Consider the following 12,752-nt stretch of genomic DNA (forward strand, 5'->3'; position numbering starts at 1 on the left):
ATGGGAAGTCTGCACAAGCAGAACATGAGGGCAATAGCCTCCTCCCCATTTCTGATTCCCAGCAAGTGGTATTTGGAGGCACCCTCCCTCTCCTCCTGGAAATAGTATGCAGCCATGGACCCAGTGCAAAGATCAGGTGTTGGGTCCCCTGGGTCACCCCCTAGAAATACCCCTGGTGACAGGTGGAAGCTGGTGGGCTGGGAATCCCTTTCCGGGATGGATTTTGATCCAAGCTGGAGGAGAATTCCAGAGCTTGTAAATCTCATTTTTCATGGGCTTTCCTAGCTCCCAAAGTTATTCTCCAGGCCTTCCTCAGGAGAACTTCGCTGGCATCTCTGTTTCTCAGCAGACAAGTTGATGTGGAAAGGATTCCATGAAGGGAAAAATATTTGCTTTTGCCAACCTCCTCACCTGTTGCACCAACATTGCTCCCTAGAAGATGAAAAGCTGGAATTGATCTCACACTGATTATCAATGAAGACATATATCTGTGTGAGGTATATTCAAGGAATCCAGAAACTCTTTGACAAAACATAAATTTTCCTTATGTTTGAACAGATAATCTCTTCTGGATCATTACTGGATTTAAGCTGCGGCCTGGCTATCCCAAAACCATTGACACATTGGGCTTCCCACAAAACATTAAGAAAATTGATGCTGCTGTTTTGGATAAAAATACCAGCAAATCCTATTTCTTTGTTGGTAACCAGTATTGGAGGTAAGGTCCCTGGGAAATATATTTTGCAAAAGTGCATGCACAGACATTGCAGCGGACCATTACAGGGAACATTCTATGGGCTGCCCTGGCAAGTTAACTCATGCACAATCCCATACATTAGGGGTGTGGAATCTCAAGGCCAGAGGCCAAATATGGCCCTCAAGACCTTTCTATCTGGCCCTCGGGACTCTTCCCAGTCTATACGATCCCCTCCTCAACCACACCTCCTCTCCCCAGGCCAATCCCTCCCCAGTCCTGTTTGGCACCCTCCTTGAGTTGTTTTTGCCTAGCTGGAATGCATCTTTGAACTCTGGCATTGCCTCTTGCTTGCTTGGATGGAGATAAGAGAAGAGTGTCCACTTGCGTGTAAAGCTAGTCTACTATACAAAAAAAAAGTACATTTGTATCTCCACCCGCTTTTGCCTCTGGCCCTGCCCACCACTGTCACATGCCCAGATGGGAATGTCATCTCAGTCTGAAAAACATTCCCCACCCCCACCATACATACATACACAGTGGCAGCAGAGCGGGTTCCATTGAGCTCCCTCTTTATGCAGAGGTGCTTGGTCTCCACAAAGAGACCACAAATGCATAAATGTATTATGTGATCTTCTAATACACCCAGCAGTCTAGAATCATAGAATATTAAAGTTGGAAAGAGCCCATAAGGCCCAGTCCAGCCCCCAGCTCAATGCAGGAATCCAGGTTAAAACATACCCAACAGGTGGCTGTCCAGCTGCCTGTTGAATGCCTCCAGTGCTGGAAAGCCCACCACCTCCTTAGGTAATTGGTTCCATTGTCATACTGCTCCAATAGTTAGGACATTTTTCCTGATATTCAGCTGAGATCTGGCTTCCTGTAACTTGAGCCCATTATTCCGTGTCCTGCACTCTAGGATAATTGAGAAGAGATCCTAGAGAAGAGATCTGTGTGACAACCTTTCAAATGCTTGAAGAGTGCTATCATAACTCCCCTCAGTCTTCTCTTCTCAAGGCTAAACGTGTCCAGTTCTTTCAGTCTCTCCTCACAGAGCTTTGTTTCCAGTCCCCTGACCATCCTTATTGCCCTCCTCTGAACCCGTTCCAGTTTGCCTGCATCCTTCTTAAAGTGCAGTGTCCAGAACTGGACACAGTACTCAAGATGAGGCCTAACCAATGCCAAATAAAGAGGAACTACTACCTCACATGATTTGGAAACTATACTCCTGTTAATGCAGCCTAAAATAACACTTGCCTTTTTGGCAGCCACATCACACTGTTGGCTCATATTCAGCTTGTGATCAACAATTCTAAGATCCTTCTCGCATGTAGTATTGTTGAACCAAATAGCCCCTATTATCTAGAGATAATATAGCTCAGATTCCAAAGCAAACTTCAGTACTATCAAACAAAAAGCCAATTCAGATTACTTTCATGTGCATTGACATGGTGAAATGAGTTGACGTCCATTCAAAATGTTTATAGCCTGCCCCTCTGCCAAATGCAATAAATGCCTAAAGCAGCTTGATATTGACTTTAATGAAAAACAGTAACAACGAAAACACCCTGCAAATAAAACAATAGGGCTTAAAGTTCCAGTTGCCGCACTGAAATTGTTTTAAAATATATGACATGTATTTATATCCCAAGTTTCAGGTTACAAATTTTTCTATAGCAGTTTACAGGTATATATATTTAAAAACCACAATAAACAAGATTGTCACCAGGATCCTTTCCACAGGGCAGCTGATAGTATATGCTTCTGTAGCTGGAACAAGAGCAAGCTCTAAGGTCTTCTTTGCCTGCTTTCATCACTCTGCTGGGATCCTTCTCATAGGACAGTCTAGTTGGAGCAGCCTTGGGGGTCTTCACCTGCCTACCTCTTTGCCCTGCACCTAAATACCAACTCTGGTTGGTATGCCAGCCTCTGCCCCATCACAGAGATGACTTGGCCACAGTACTCCATGCTCTGGTAACTTCCAGATTGTATTATTGCAATGTGCTCTACTTGGGGCTATTCTTGAAGATGACTCGGAAACTTCAGCTGGTCCAAAATGCAGCAGCCAGATTACTGGCTGGGGCTCCCTTTAGATCTCATATTCACTAATAGGCAAAAAAACCTTGCGGTTTAAGATGTACCTATAGCCCATAGATATTTCTATCAAACTTTAAACAGCAGGGAAATTGGGCAGCTATAGCAAATGCACCAGGGGAGCAGGAGACCTGACCTCCTGTCTGAGATACTATACTGTCCTACAAATTTGTCAACATGCAAACACAATTTGGGTTGGTCTTTCACAGTCCAATCCACTTGCTGTGTAGCTTGGAAGAATTTGGTAACGTGCCTCTGAGCATATGGTGAGTGGTGGCAACACCTGCCATCTCCAAAGATAGAGAATTATATTTTTGCATGTTTGTTGGTGGTGTTCTTACTTTGCTTTTTTCCTGGTTTACTAATGTTTCTACAGAAAATCTAAACTAGAAAATTTTATTTCCCTCATTATTCATCCTAGAAATCTGTGTCAAATTTATTTTTATTAATTTCAAAGCCTTTTTATTGGTCAATGTCATATGATGGTGAAGACAGCCTTTTGTGTTTCAAATTGGAGGTTATGTTCTATTTCTGTTTTGGGTGCATTAACAGTTGAATCTGAAACTGCAGTTTGATGTGAAATCAGACTGCTACTTCAGCAATGACTCTGGCTATTGGAAAAAAAGAGGATGCATGTTTTCAGCCTGCTATGTTTAAACCACTTTAAGGCAAGGTGAGCACGGTCAATTAAAACCATAGAGCACACCTAGAATTTTGCTAGAATATATTTCACCTCCCACTGTTTTATCTTGTTCAGATTGAGACACTTCTGATGTCCACTGGAGACTATTCTGCAGAAGTCAGTGCCATTATTTCATAATCATGTTTGGAGATTTTTTAGTGTAAATTTTGCAAAGTGTTGCTGTACTTCACATATTCACAGAAATAGAAACAAAAGAAAATGATTTCCTATAGGAAAATTCACTAAAATTGCAAAGTAAATCAGACATATTTAAAGTGACCATCTGAACTATATCAACTGTCTTAATAATGTTGCTTCCTCCCTGCTAAAACAAGATCAGCACAGTACATGTCTTCTTTCTATTATTTGCACTGATTGCAGATGTTGCCACCACTCACTATATGCTCAGAGGCACATGTTACCAAATTCTTGCAAGCTACACAGCAAGTGGATTGGACTGTGAAAGACCAACCCAAATTGTGTTTGCATTTTGACAAATTTGTAGGGCAGTGCAATATCTCAGAGAGGTCAGGTCTCCTGCTCCCCTGGTGCATTCACTAGAGCTGCCCAATTTCCCTGCTTTTTAAAGTTTGATAGAAATATCTGTGGGCTATAGGTACATTCTTAAACTGCAAGGTTTTTTGCCTATTAGTGAATTTCCCTGCTTTTTAATCCGGGAGGTAAGAAATGGGATCTTGTGCAAGATTGCTGAGAATGGATTGATCATTTGCATGCTTATTGGATGAGTTTCAGTTGGTGCAGCTCGAGGAAGTGGACAAGGTGCTTGGAATGGTCCGGGCAACCACGTCTGTTCTGGATCCTTGCCCATCTTGGCTAGTGAAAGCTAGCAGGGCTGGAACCACCGGCTGGGCCAAGGAAGTGGTTAATGCCTCCTTGAGAGAGGGAGTAGTCCCTAGTAGCCTCAAGGAGGCAATAGTGAGACCTCTTTTAAAGAAACCTTCCCTGGACCCAGATAATTTGAACAACTACAGACCGGTGGCGAATGTCCCCTTTTTGGGCAAGGTTTTGGAGCGGGTGGTTGCTAACCAGCTCCAGGTGCTCTTGGATGAAACTGATTATCTGGATCCATTTCAATCCGGTTTTAGGCCCGGTTTTGGCACGGAAACAGCCTTGGTCGCCCTGTATGATGACCTTTGTCGGGAGAGGAACAGGGGGAGTGTGACTTTGTTGATTCTCCTTGATCTCTCATCGGCGTTTGATACCATCGACCATGGTATCCTTCTGGGGAGACTCACGGAGTTGGGAGTTGGGGGTACTGCTTGGCAGTGGTTCCGCTCCTACTTCGCGGATCGTCGCCAGAAGGTAGTGCTTGGGGAACATTACTCGACACCCTGGACTCTCCATTGTGGAGTCCCTCAGGGGTCGGTTTTGTCCCCCATGCTTTTTAACATCTACATGCAGCCTCTGGGTGCGGTCATCAGGAGTTTTGGAGTGCGTTGCTATCAGTATGCTGATGACACGCAACTCTATTTCTCCTTTTCACCTTCTTCAGGTGAGACTGTTGATGTGCTGAACTGTTGCCTGACCGTGATAATGGACTGGATGAGAACAAATAAACTGAGACTCAATCCAGACAAGACTGAGATACTGTTGGTGAACGCCTTCACCGCTCAGATGGTGGATGTGCATCCTGTTCTGGATGGGGTTACACTCCCCCTGAAAGAACAGGTCCGTAGTTTGGGGGTCCTCTTGAGGCTCAAGTGGCCTCGGTGGCACGGAACGCGTTTTACCATCTCCGTTTGGTAGCCCAACTACGCCCCTATCTGGATGGCGACGACCTCGCCTCAGTTGTTCATGCTCTGGTAACTTCGAGATTAGATTACTGTAATGCGCTCTACATAGGACTGCCCTTGAAGACAGTTCGGAAGCTTCAGCTAGTGCAGAATGCGGCAGCTAGACTATTGACGAGGACCAGTTGGTCTTCGCACATAACTCCTGTTCTGGCTCGCCTGCACTGGCTACCTATTTGCTTCCGGGCGAGATTCAAGGTGCTGGTTATGACCTATAAAGCCTTACATGGCGTGGGACCGCAATACCTGGTGGAACGCCTCTCCCGCTATGAACCTACCCGCTCACTTCGTTCAGCATCTAAGGCCCTCCTCCGGGTACCAACCCATCGTGAAGCCCGGAGGGTGGTTACTAGATCTAGGGCCTTTTCTGTGGTGGCCCCCAAGTTGTGGAATAGCCTCCCCGAAGAGGTACGCCTGGCGCCTACATTATTATCTTGCCGGCGCCAGGTAAAGACCTTCTTATGCTCCCAGGCATTTTAATCATTTTAATCTTTTTATCTTTTTAATCTTGTAATACTAATCCTTTTATCATCTTATATTTTGTTTAATTGTATTTTGTTTTCATTGTGTCTTATATGTTTTGTGATTTTATTATTATGATGTATGTATTTTATCCTATTCTGTTTACCGCCCTGAGAGCTACTTGCTATGGGCGGTATATAAATGCAACAAAATAAATAAAATAAATAAATAAATATTGAGTTCAGTGGGATTTACTCCCCTGCAATCATGCTTAGGATAGGTCAAACTGACCACAGAGGATGGGGAGGGGAGGAAACGCAAAGGGGAGGACTGGGATGGGAGGAGGCAGGAAGGGGAGGGGAGGAGAAGGACAGGTTTGATCATTTGCATGTTTATTGAATTCAATGCGATTTACTCACATGAAATCATGCTTAGGATAGATAAAACTGACCGGGGGGGAGGGAGGGCTGGAGTGGGCAGGGGAGGAGGAAGAAGGAAGAGGGGAGGAAGGGAGAGGGGAAGGAGGGGGAAAGGAAGGGGGAGGGAAGGGGCAAGAGGGAGGGGATAGGAGGGAGGAGAAGGGAGGGTGGGTTTGATCATTTGCATACTTTTTGAGTTCAATGGGATTTATTTCTGCTCCTAACAGTCGCCCTTTTCAATGGAGTTTCCTCCACTTTGTTGTTGCTGTCCACAATAGCCTCCTCTTATGCTTCAACATGCTGTTGTTCTTCCACCTCTTGTACTTCTCTTTGCTGTTGTTGTTCAAGTGTTCTATCTAAGAACTCTTCATCTTCTCTTATATTCTTCACTGTGGCCACCTGCTGTTCCAGGCCCCTCACTTTTTCTTCCAACAGCGCCACCACCTTGCACTTGTTGCACATGGACGCCATGTTGTTCTCAGGCAAGAAAACAAACATTGCGTGCACACCTTGCAGGTCACCACCAGTGGAGTGTCCTTCCTGTCCATAGTCTCTACTGCCTTTTGTTTGTTTCTTTCTACTTGTGTTGGAATGGCCTGTGCTTTGTCCTGTTATTTATTTATTTTATTTATTTATTAGATTTATTAGTCGCCCATCTGGCTGGTTGTTCTCCTTCAGGGTAAATAGGAGAGTTCCACTAGTATGTGGTGCACCGTACAAGGGAGCAAATTTAATAAATGAATGAATGAATGATAATATAAATGCTGAGGTACTGAAAGATGTGATCTTGATCATCTTAGCAGATAATCTATGCCAGTGCTGGACCAGGATGTTTAAAGGCACTTACCTGGGAGTAAGTCCCATTGAACCCAATGGAGCTTACTTCTGAGTAGGCATGTGTTGGATTGCAGCCTAAGTTAGCCATGTCTTTTCATTTCAGTGGGGCTGCTCTGAGAATGACTAGTATTGGCTACCACCTATTTTCTTTATTAGGGTGCAATATAGGTTATACTTGTAGATGTATTACTGCAGCTAATCTTCCACCCATATACTGTAACTAATGTATCTCTGAGGGAGGGATGATATTTGAAATCTCTCATTCTATACAATATGCAATGTATGGGATAACAGTATAGTCCAGGATTAGCTCACGTGGTTCCTTCAAGCTGTTATTGAACTACATCAGCTCCAGCCAGCATGGTCAATGATCAGGGATTATGCGAGGTATAGTCCAAAAATAGCTGGATGGTACCATTTTAGCTATCCGTCTTTGACTTGATATCTGTCAAGGAGAATTGTTCAGAGGTTTCCACTTATCTGTCCATGTTTTTTGCCCTTGGACTCAAAAGCCCCCATCACCATCACCAAAATAGGGGTGGGAATTAGCAAGGCCAAAACCGAAAGTATTAAAATACCATGGGATATGTCTTTCAATTGAAATCTTTAAGATGATGTGCTGAACTCACTTTGGGCAGATTCACTGTCTAACATGAATGAATTCATCAAATTATTTTATTCAGGTATAATGAAAACAGTCAATCCATGGATGAGGGCTACCCAAGGAAAATAAGAGATGATTTCCCTGCAATTGGCCAGAAGGTTGACGCTGTTTTTCAGCATAATGGTAAGGAGACTTTTCTGCATAACTGAACACAGATAGCAGAATTGGATCAGAGAGCTAGATAATACATTCCCTCCAACATTTATAGCAGCTTGGCTGTTGTTCTGAAGCGGCATCCACATCATTAGCAAAGAGCTAATGACACCATTGTTGCTGAATCTGACAACTTGGTGTCATCAGAATCAATCACTCTTGAACTACTTCAGACACCTTCACTAGATGATTGCATTGCAAACATCACCACGCAATGGAGGGGAAAAAAATCAAAATCCATCAATATTCTCCTATATTGGAAAGTTCTGAGGACAACCATAGTTATATGGGGCAGTTTGCAAGGTTTTTTAATTCTTATTTTCTTACATTGATATCCCACTTTTCCTCTATCATGGTACCCAATGTGGCATACATGAGATCCCCAAATGGTCACCTGTCCAGACGCTAAACAAACCCAGACTTGCTTAGCAAAGTGGTTGTGTCACTTGCCTTCAAACCACACAGTTGGAAGTTTTTAGGGGCAATATACAACTAACTTTTTGCATGTGTCCTGTGCCAACCCCAAATCTGCTCTGGAGGGTTGAGGGAACCTCCAGAACAGATGTAGGTGCCATGCACGTGGAGGAGAGGGGGAGACTGTTCTGTTGCAAACTCCTTGTGCTGTTGGAATGATTGCCTTAGCCCTACATTGAATACAATCTTATGTATATATGTGTGAGAGTGATAATGTATTTTCTACTCTTAATTAATTAAGCAGCTTAATTAATTGCTTGACAAGTCAATGTATATCCTGAACATCATAACCCAACAGTCTGACATGACATAAGGGAGAAGTTACATAAACACTGTCAGACATTTGCTGAACACACATTGAGGGGGAGAAGGATTGAGGACACACGTGACTCTTGATCTGAGATAGGAAAGATTCTATTGGCACACAAACTGTACACATATAGACTCTGTCTGCAAAACTGAATAGTCCATGCAGAGAAAGTGTATGTAGGTAGGCTTTTAAGACTTTCAACTAGAGATGGGCAATTCAGTTAGCATTTCAAGCCAAATCTGATCAAATTTGCACTTTCCGATACAATATGAAAACTGAAACACAGCCACCCTCCAAATTTGCACTTATTCAAATTTTGCAATGCAGTTTGCCAACCAAACAATGTTTAAAAGAATGTTAGCGGAAAGTGTGTATAAAAATGAATATATGAGTGAAAATAACACAAAAATGCTGTATGTGCTGAGGAATTGCTTGCAAAAATATGTACGTCAAAACTGACTAAAAATGTGTTTTATTAGGAGACATTTGCATGAAAATGCTGGAGAATTTTCATGAAGATTTTGTAAAAAAAATGTGGGGAATTGAATTTAGGACTGGAACCTGAGAGAACCAAAAGGGACAGATCTTTCCATCCCTACTTTCCACTGAAAGCATGTATAGGGCAGAGATGGTGACACTAAGTGCAATCTCCATTATATGCACAGTCAGACAAACACCTGATCAATATGAGAGTCAGCTCATTTGGCAGGTATCTTTCTTCGTTTAAATCAAGGACAAAAAGCACTGAGTTCTATTTCTGGTAGAATAGATTAAGACAAAGTGTCAGGAAACACTTTGGGCAACGCAGGAAGATTTCAAGTGGAGACTCCTCCGCAAGTGTATCTTGACGTAATTGTTTTGGTGATTCCACGAAACATACAAAACAACAAACTTTTGTTTATTTATTTTTAGACTCATACCCTGTTCTGTCCCTGAGTGGCTTATATGAATATTTACAATTTTAGCTTAAAAAAAAAAAGACAGGAAGAAGGACAAGAAAGGAATTTCTTTAAATAGTCCATACATCTCACCCGCCTACATGTATAAAGTTCTGTAGAAACACCTCAAGAGAGCAGTTGGTGGTTCTTCCTGGGATGTGAGTGCCAAAGTTGACATTATGCTATGCTTAATTAGTAACTACATCAGGGGATGCTTTTAAATTTAATTCTAGGTGCATGAGTGATGGTTTTCATCAGGACTGCAACACATGGAAAAAGGATATTTAACCTTCCCTCCCCAGCTGTGATCCTAATGAAAGCCCTCCCCTCTACCCGCATTACAATTTGCCTTAGAAAAGCTCCCATTGCTGACAAAGGGAGCTTTTTACCTAAAGCTAATTGGAAGGGGGGGGCGTGATTTTATCAGGATCATAGGTGGGGAGAAAATGGTTAAACGCTGTTTTCCCAGTGAAAATTGGTAGTCTCCCAAAACTAGTAATAAATTTTAAAAGACCCCCTAAGTACGCATTTAGCATAACATTTAGTTGGACCCTGAGACAGGCCATTAAAGGATATGAGAAGTCTCCTTACAGAAGGGCGGCGGTTCAGTGATAGAACACCTGTTTTGCACGCTGAAGGTCCCAGGTTCAATCCCTGGCATCTCCAGGTAGAGCTGTGAGAAAACCCTGCCTGAAATCCCGGAGAGCCACGGCCAGTCAGTGGAGAAAATGCTGAGCTGGATTGGCCAGTGGTCTGACTCTGTGTAAGGTGGCTTCCTACGTCTATAGTGACCACATTTCCTATATCTCCACCCAACCCTTCTCTGCCCAGTCACATTACACAAGCTCCAGAGCCGCCAACATACGGTTGGCTGGAACGGGCTGTGGGAGCTGTTTTCTGTTCCCCAGCAGTGAACTTTCCATTCCCTGGGGTACTGTGTAAGCACGGACGTATCATTCAATTTTGTTTCTCTGAAACGCTTGCTTTTCCAATCTTAAGTTTGGCTCTCCACATTCCTACATCAGTTTGCAAAAATGGTTTTTACAGTCCTCATGAAAATACATCAGCAGTGTTGAGTGCATATTGCTTTTAATACACACAGTGTTTCTGTGCAGTGTTGCATACTATACGCATTTGGCAAGTGATTCTCCTGAACATAATCTATTAGTGTACGCTAATATATGCATTTTATGCCCATTGTCCCCCTAATATACACATTTTGTACCCATTATTTGGTTGGAGAACGGCATCATAAAATTTGTAGAAGTGCGGATGTCAGAGGATAGCTGTTTTGTTTCTTGTCTCGTTGCAAGAAGCGTGAATTAGCTCGGTTCCCATTACAATGCAAAGTGGAAGGAATTCTATGGTATGAACTCTCTGCACAAGTGCCAGGGAAAGAGGAAAGACCCTCCAGCAATCACTCTGTGCACAGGGGCTGCCCCTGCACAGAACGGGGTTATGCCTTAGGTGTGTTGTTGGTTGAATACGTTCACAAAAGTGTTTTGGCCCATTGACTCTGCTGTTTTGACACCATTCCTCACTGACATAAATCTGCTATAATAATACAATCTCCTTTTATTTCTAGGATTCTTCTATTTTTTCCGTGGGTTGAAGCAATGGCAGTTTGATCTGAATGCTAAAGAAGTGGTTTGTGTAATGAAAAGCAACAGCTGGCTTAAATGTTAGCATTTTAAAAATCGATTTTCCTGTAAGGAAAGAAAAATGTTCTAAGTATATTTCTGTTAGGACACCAAGAATCTGGTACATATAAAACTATGCAATCTAGGTTTGTAGCTTAAAAACAAAAGGCCCTTTTCAATGGTCTGTATTTAATCAGTATACATATAAAACTAAAAACAGTGATAGGACTTCCATTAACTTTTTATAACAGCACTAATGCATTTTCCTGAGATGTGCTATGCAATCCTATATGCATATCTATGCAGGAGTAAGACCCACTGAGTAAACTGAGACTTGTATAGGCTTGCAACTTTTAACTGGTTTACACTCAGTGAATGGGTTTGCAATAAAACCTCTCTTCGCTGGTGTAGTCTATGCTTAACAATTTTGTGCAAGCGGAAACAATCTGAAGCAACTGGGTTTTTTTTAAAATGAAACAACTCTGACATATTACACAATAACTCTTTCGATAAAGTACAGAATACGTGCATTACGTAATAAGAAATGCTATTGGGAAGTGGGGGAGAAATGTAGAAAGGAAGGTTTATAGGAAATTAGTCCTTGGCATAGCTTTTGGTTATAAGTGATATACATAGTTTCTACTGGGAAATTATGGGAGAAAAGAGGAGGACAAATGTAGCTGAAGATGAAGTCAGAATAAACATGGCTTATATAAATGCCCATGGCATAGAACAAGGTCTATCACTTTCATATGTTTTAAGGAATAAATTGTATGGGCTCATAGCTGGATCAGATTTTAGTATGCATCAGTAAACAGTTTCCAGGTCTATTCTCAACATATTAGAACGTTTTTCATGCCCAAAATGCTTTTCATATATTTAGAGCAATCCTAATGTTTTTGTTAGCTTGTTCATGTGGGTTTTAAATGCTCTATGAAATGTGTTGATAGATTTATGACCCATGGTTATATTATACCTATATATTGCTGATTTGTTACAGTTCTTGTGAGAGACTTTGAGCATAATTTGGAAAAGTGGCATATAAATAATAAACATGATGAAAGTTATATTCTACCTAAGCCAAGCAGATTACAATCCATAGTGTAACAGAAGAGATTGTATACACTTGTTACATGTCAATAAAAATTAATATTTTTAGTATGGTACTATATATAATGCTTGAAACCCTTCGGATGAACACCGTCTGAAAATGGGGTGCTATGATGAAAATTGCCTGGTCAGCTGCCGAACACGAACATCATGTGTTAATAGCTGTGCATAGCGTAACACTTAAAACAAGGTGGTCCCAATGCAGGTACATAGAAAGCTGTCTTGCCCTGAGTCAGACCATTGGTCCATCTAGCTCAGTATTGTCTACACTGACTGACAGCTGCTCTCCAGGGTTTCAGATTCAGGTCTCTCCCAGCCCTACCTGAAGATGCTAGATATTGAACCTGGGACCTGCTGCATGGAAAGTGGATGCTGTATCACTAAGCTAGAGCCCTTCCACTGCTCAGCCCTGCCCCGTCTACTCAGACGTGAGCCCCATAGAGTTCAATTAGACTTACTTCTAG

General features: G+C 42.3%; 1 protein-coding gene across 3 annotated transcripts in view; it reads left to right on the forward strand.

Annotated features, from left to right (window-relative positions):
- Positions 1-12,313, forward strand: part of LOC133385523 (matrix metalloproteinase-27-like) — a 39,493-nt gene extending 27,180 nt beyond the window's left edge. For all 3 annotated transcript variants that reach the window (XM_061628730.1, XM_061628728.1, XM_061628729.1), the window contains 3 exons: positions 559-718; positions 7,683-7,786; positions 11,124-12,313. In XM_061628730.1, coding sequence (XP_061484714.1) covers positions 559-718; positions 7,683-7,786; positions 11,124-11,224 — 365 coding nt within the window. In that variant the 3' untranslated portion in view covers positions 11,225-12,313. The remainder of the gene's footprint in view (positions 1-558; positions 719-7,682; positions 7,787-11,123) is intronic.
- The last annotated feature ends 439 nt before the right edge of the window (positions 12,314-12,752 follow it).

The sequence above is a fragment of the Rhineura floridana genome, chromosome 5 (genome assembly GCF_030035675.1).
Source record: "Rhineura floridana isolate rRhiFlo1 chromosome 5, rRhiFlo1.hap2, whole genome shotgun sequence".
Classification (NCBI taxonomy): Eukaryota; Metazoa; Chordata; class Lepidosauria; order Squamata; family Rhineuridae; genus Rhineura; species Rhineura floridana.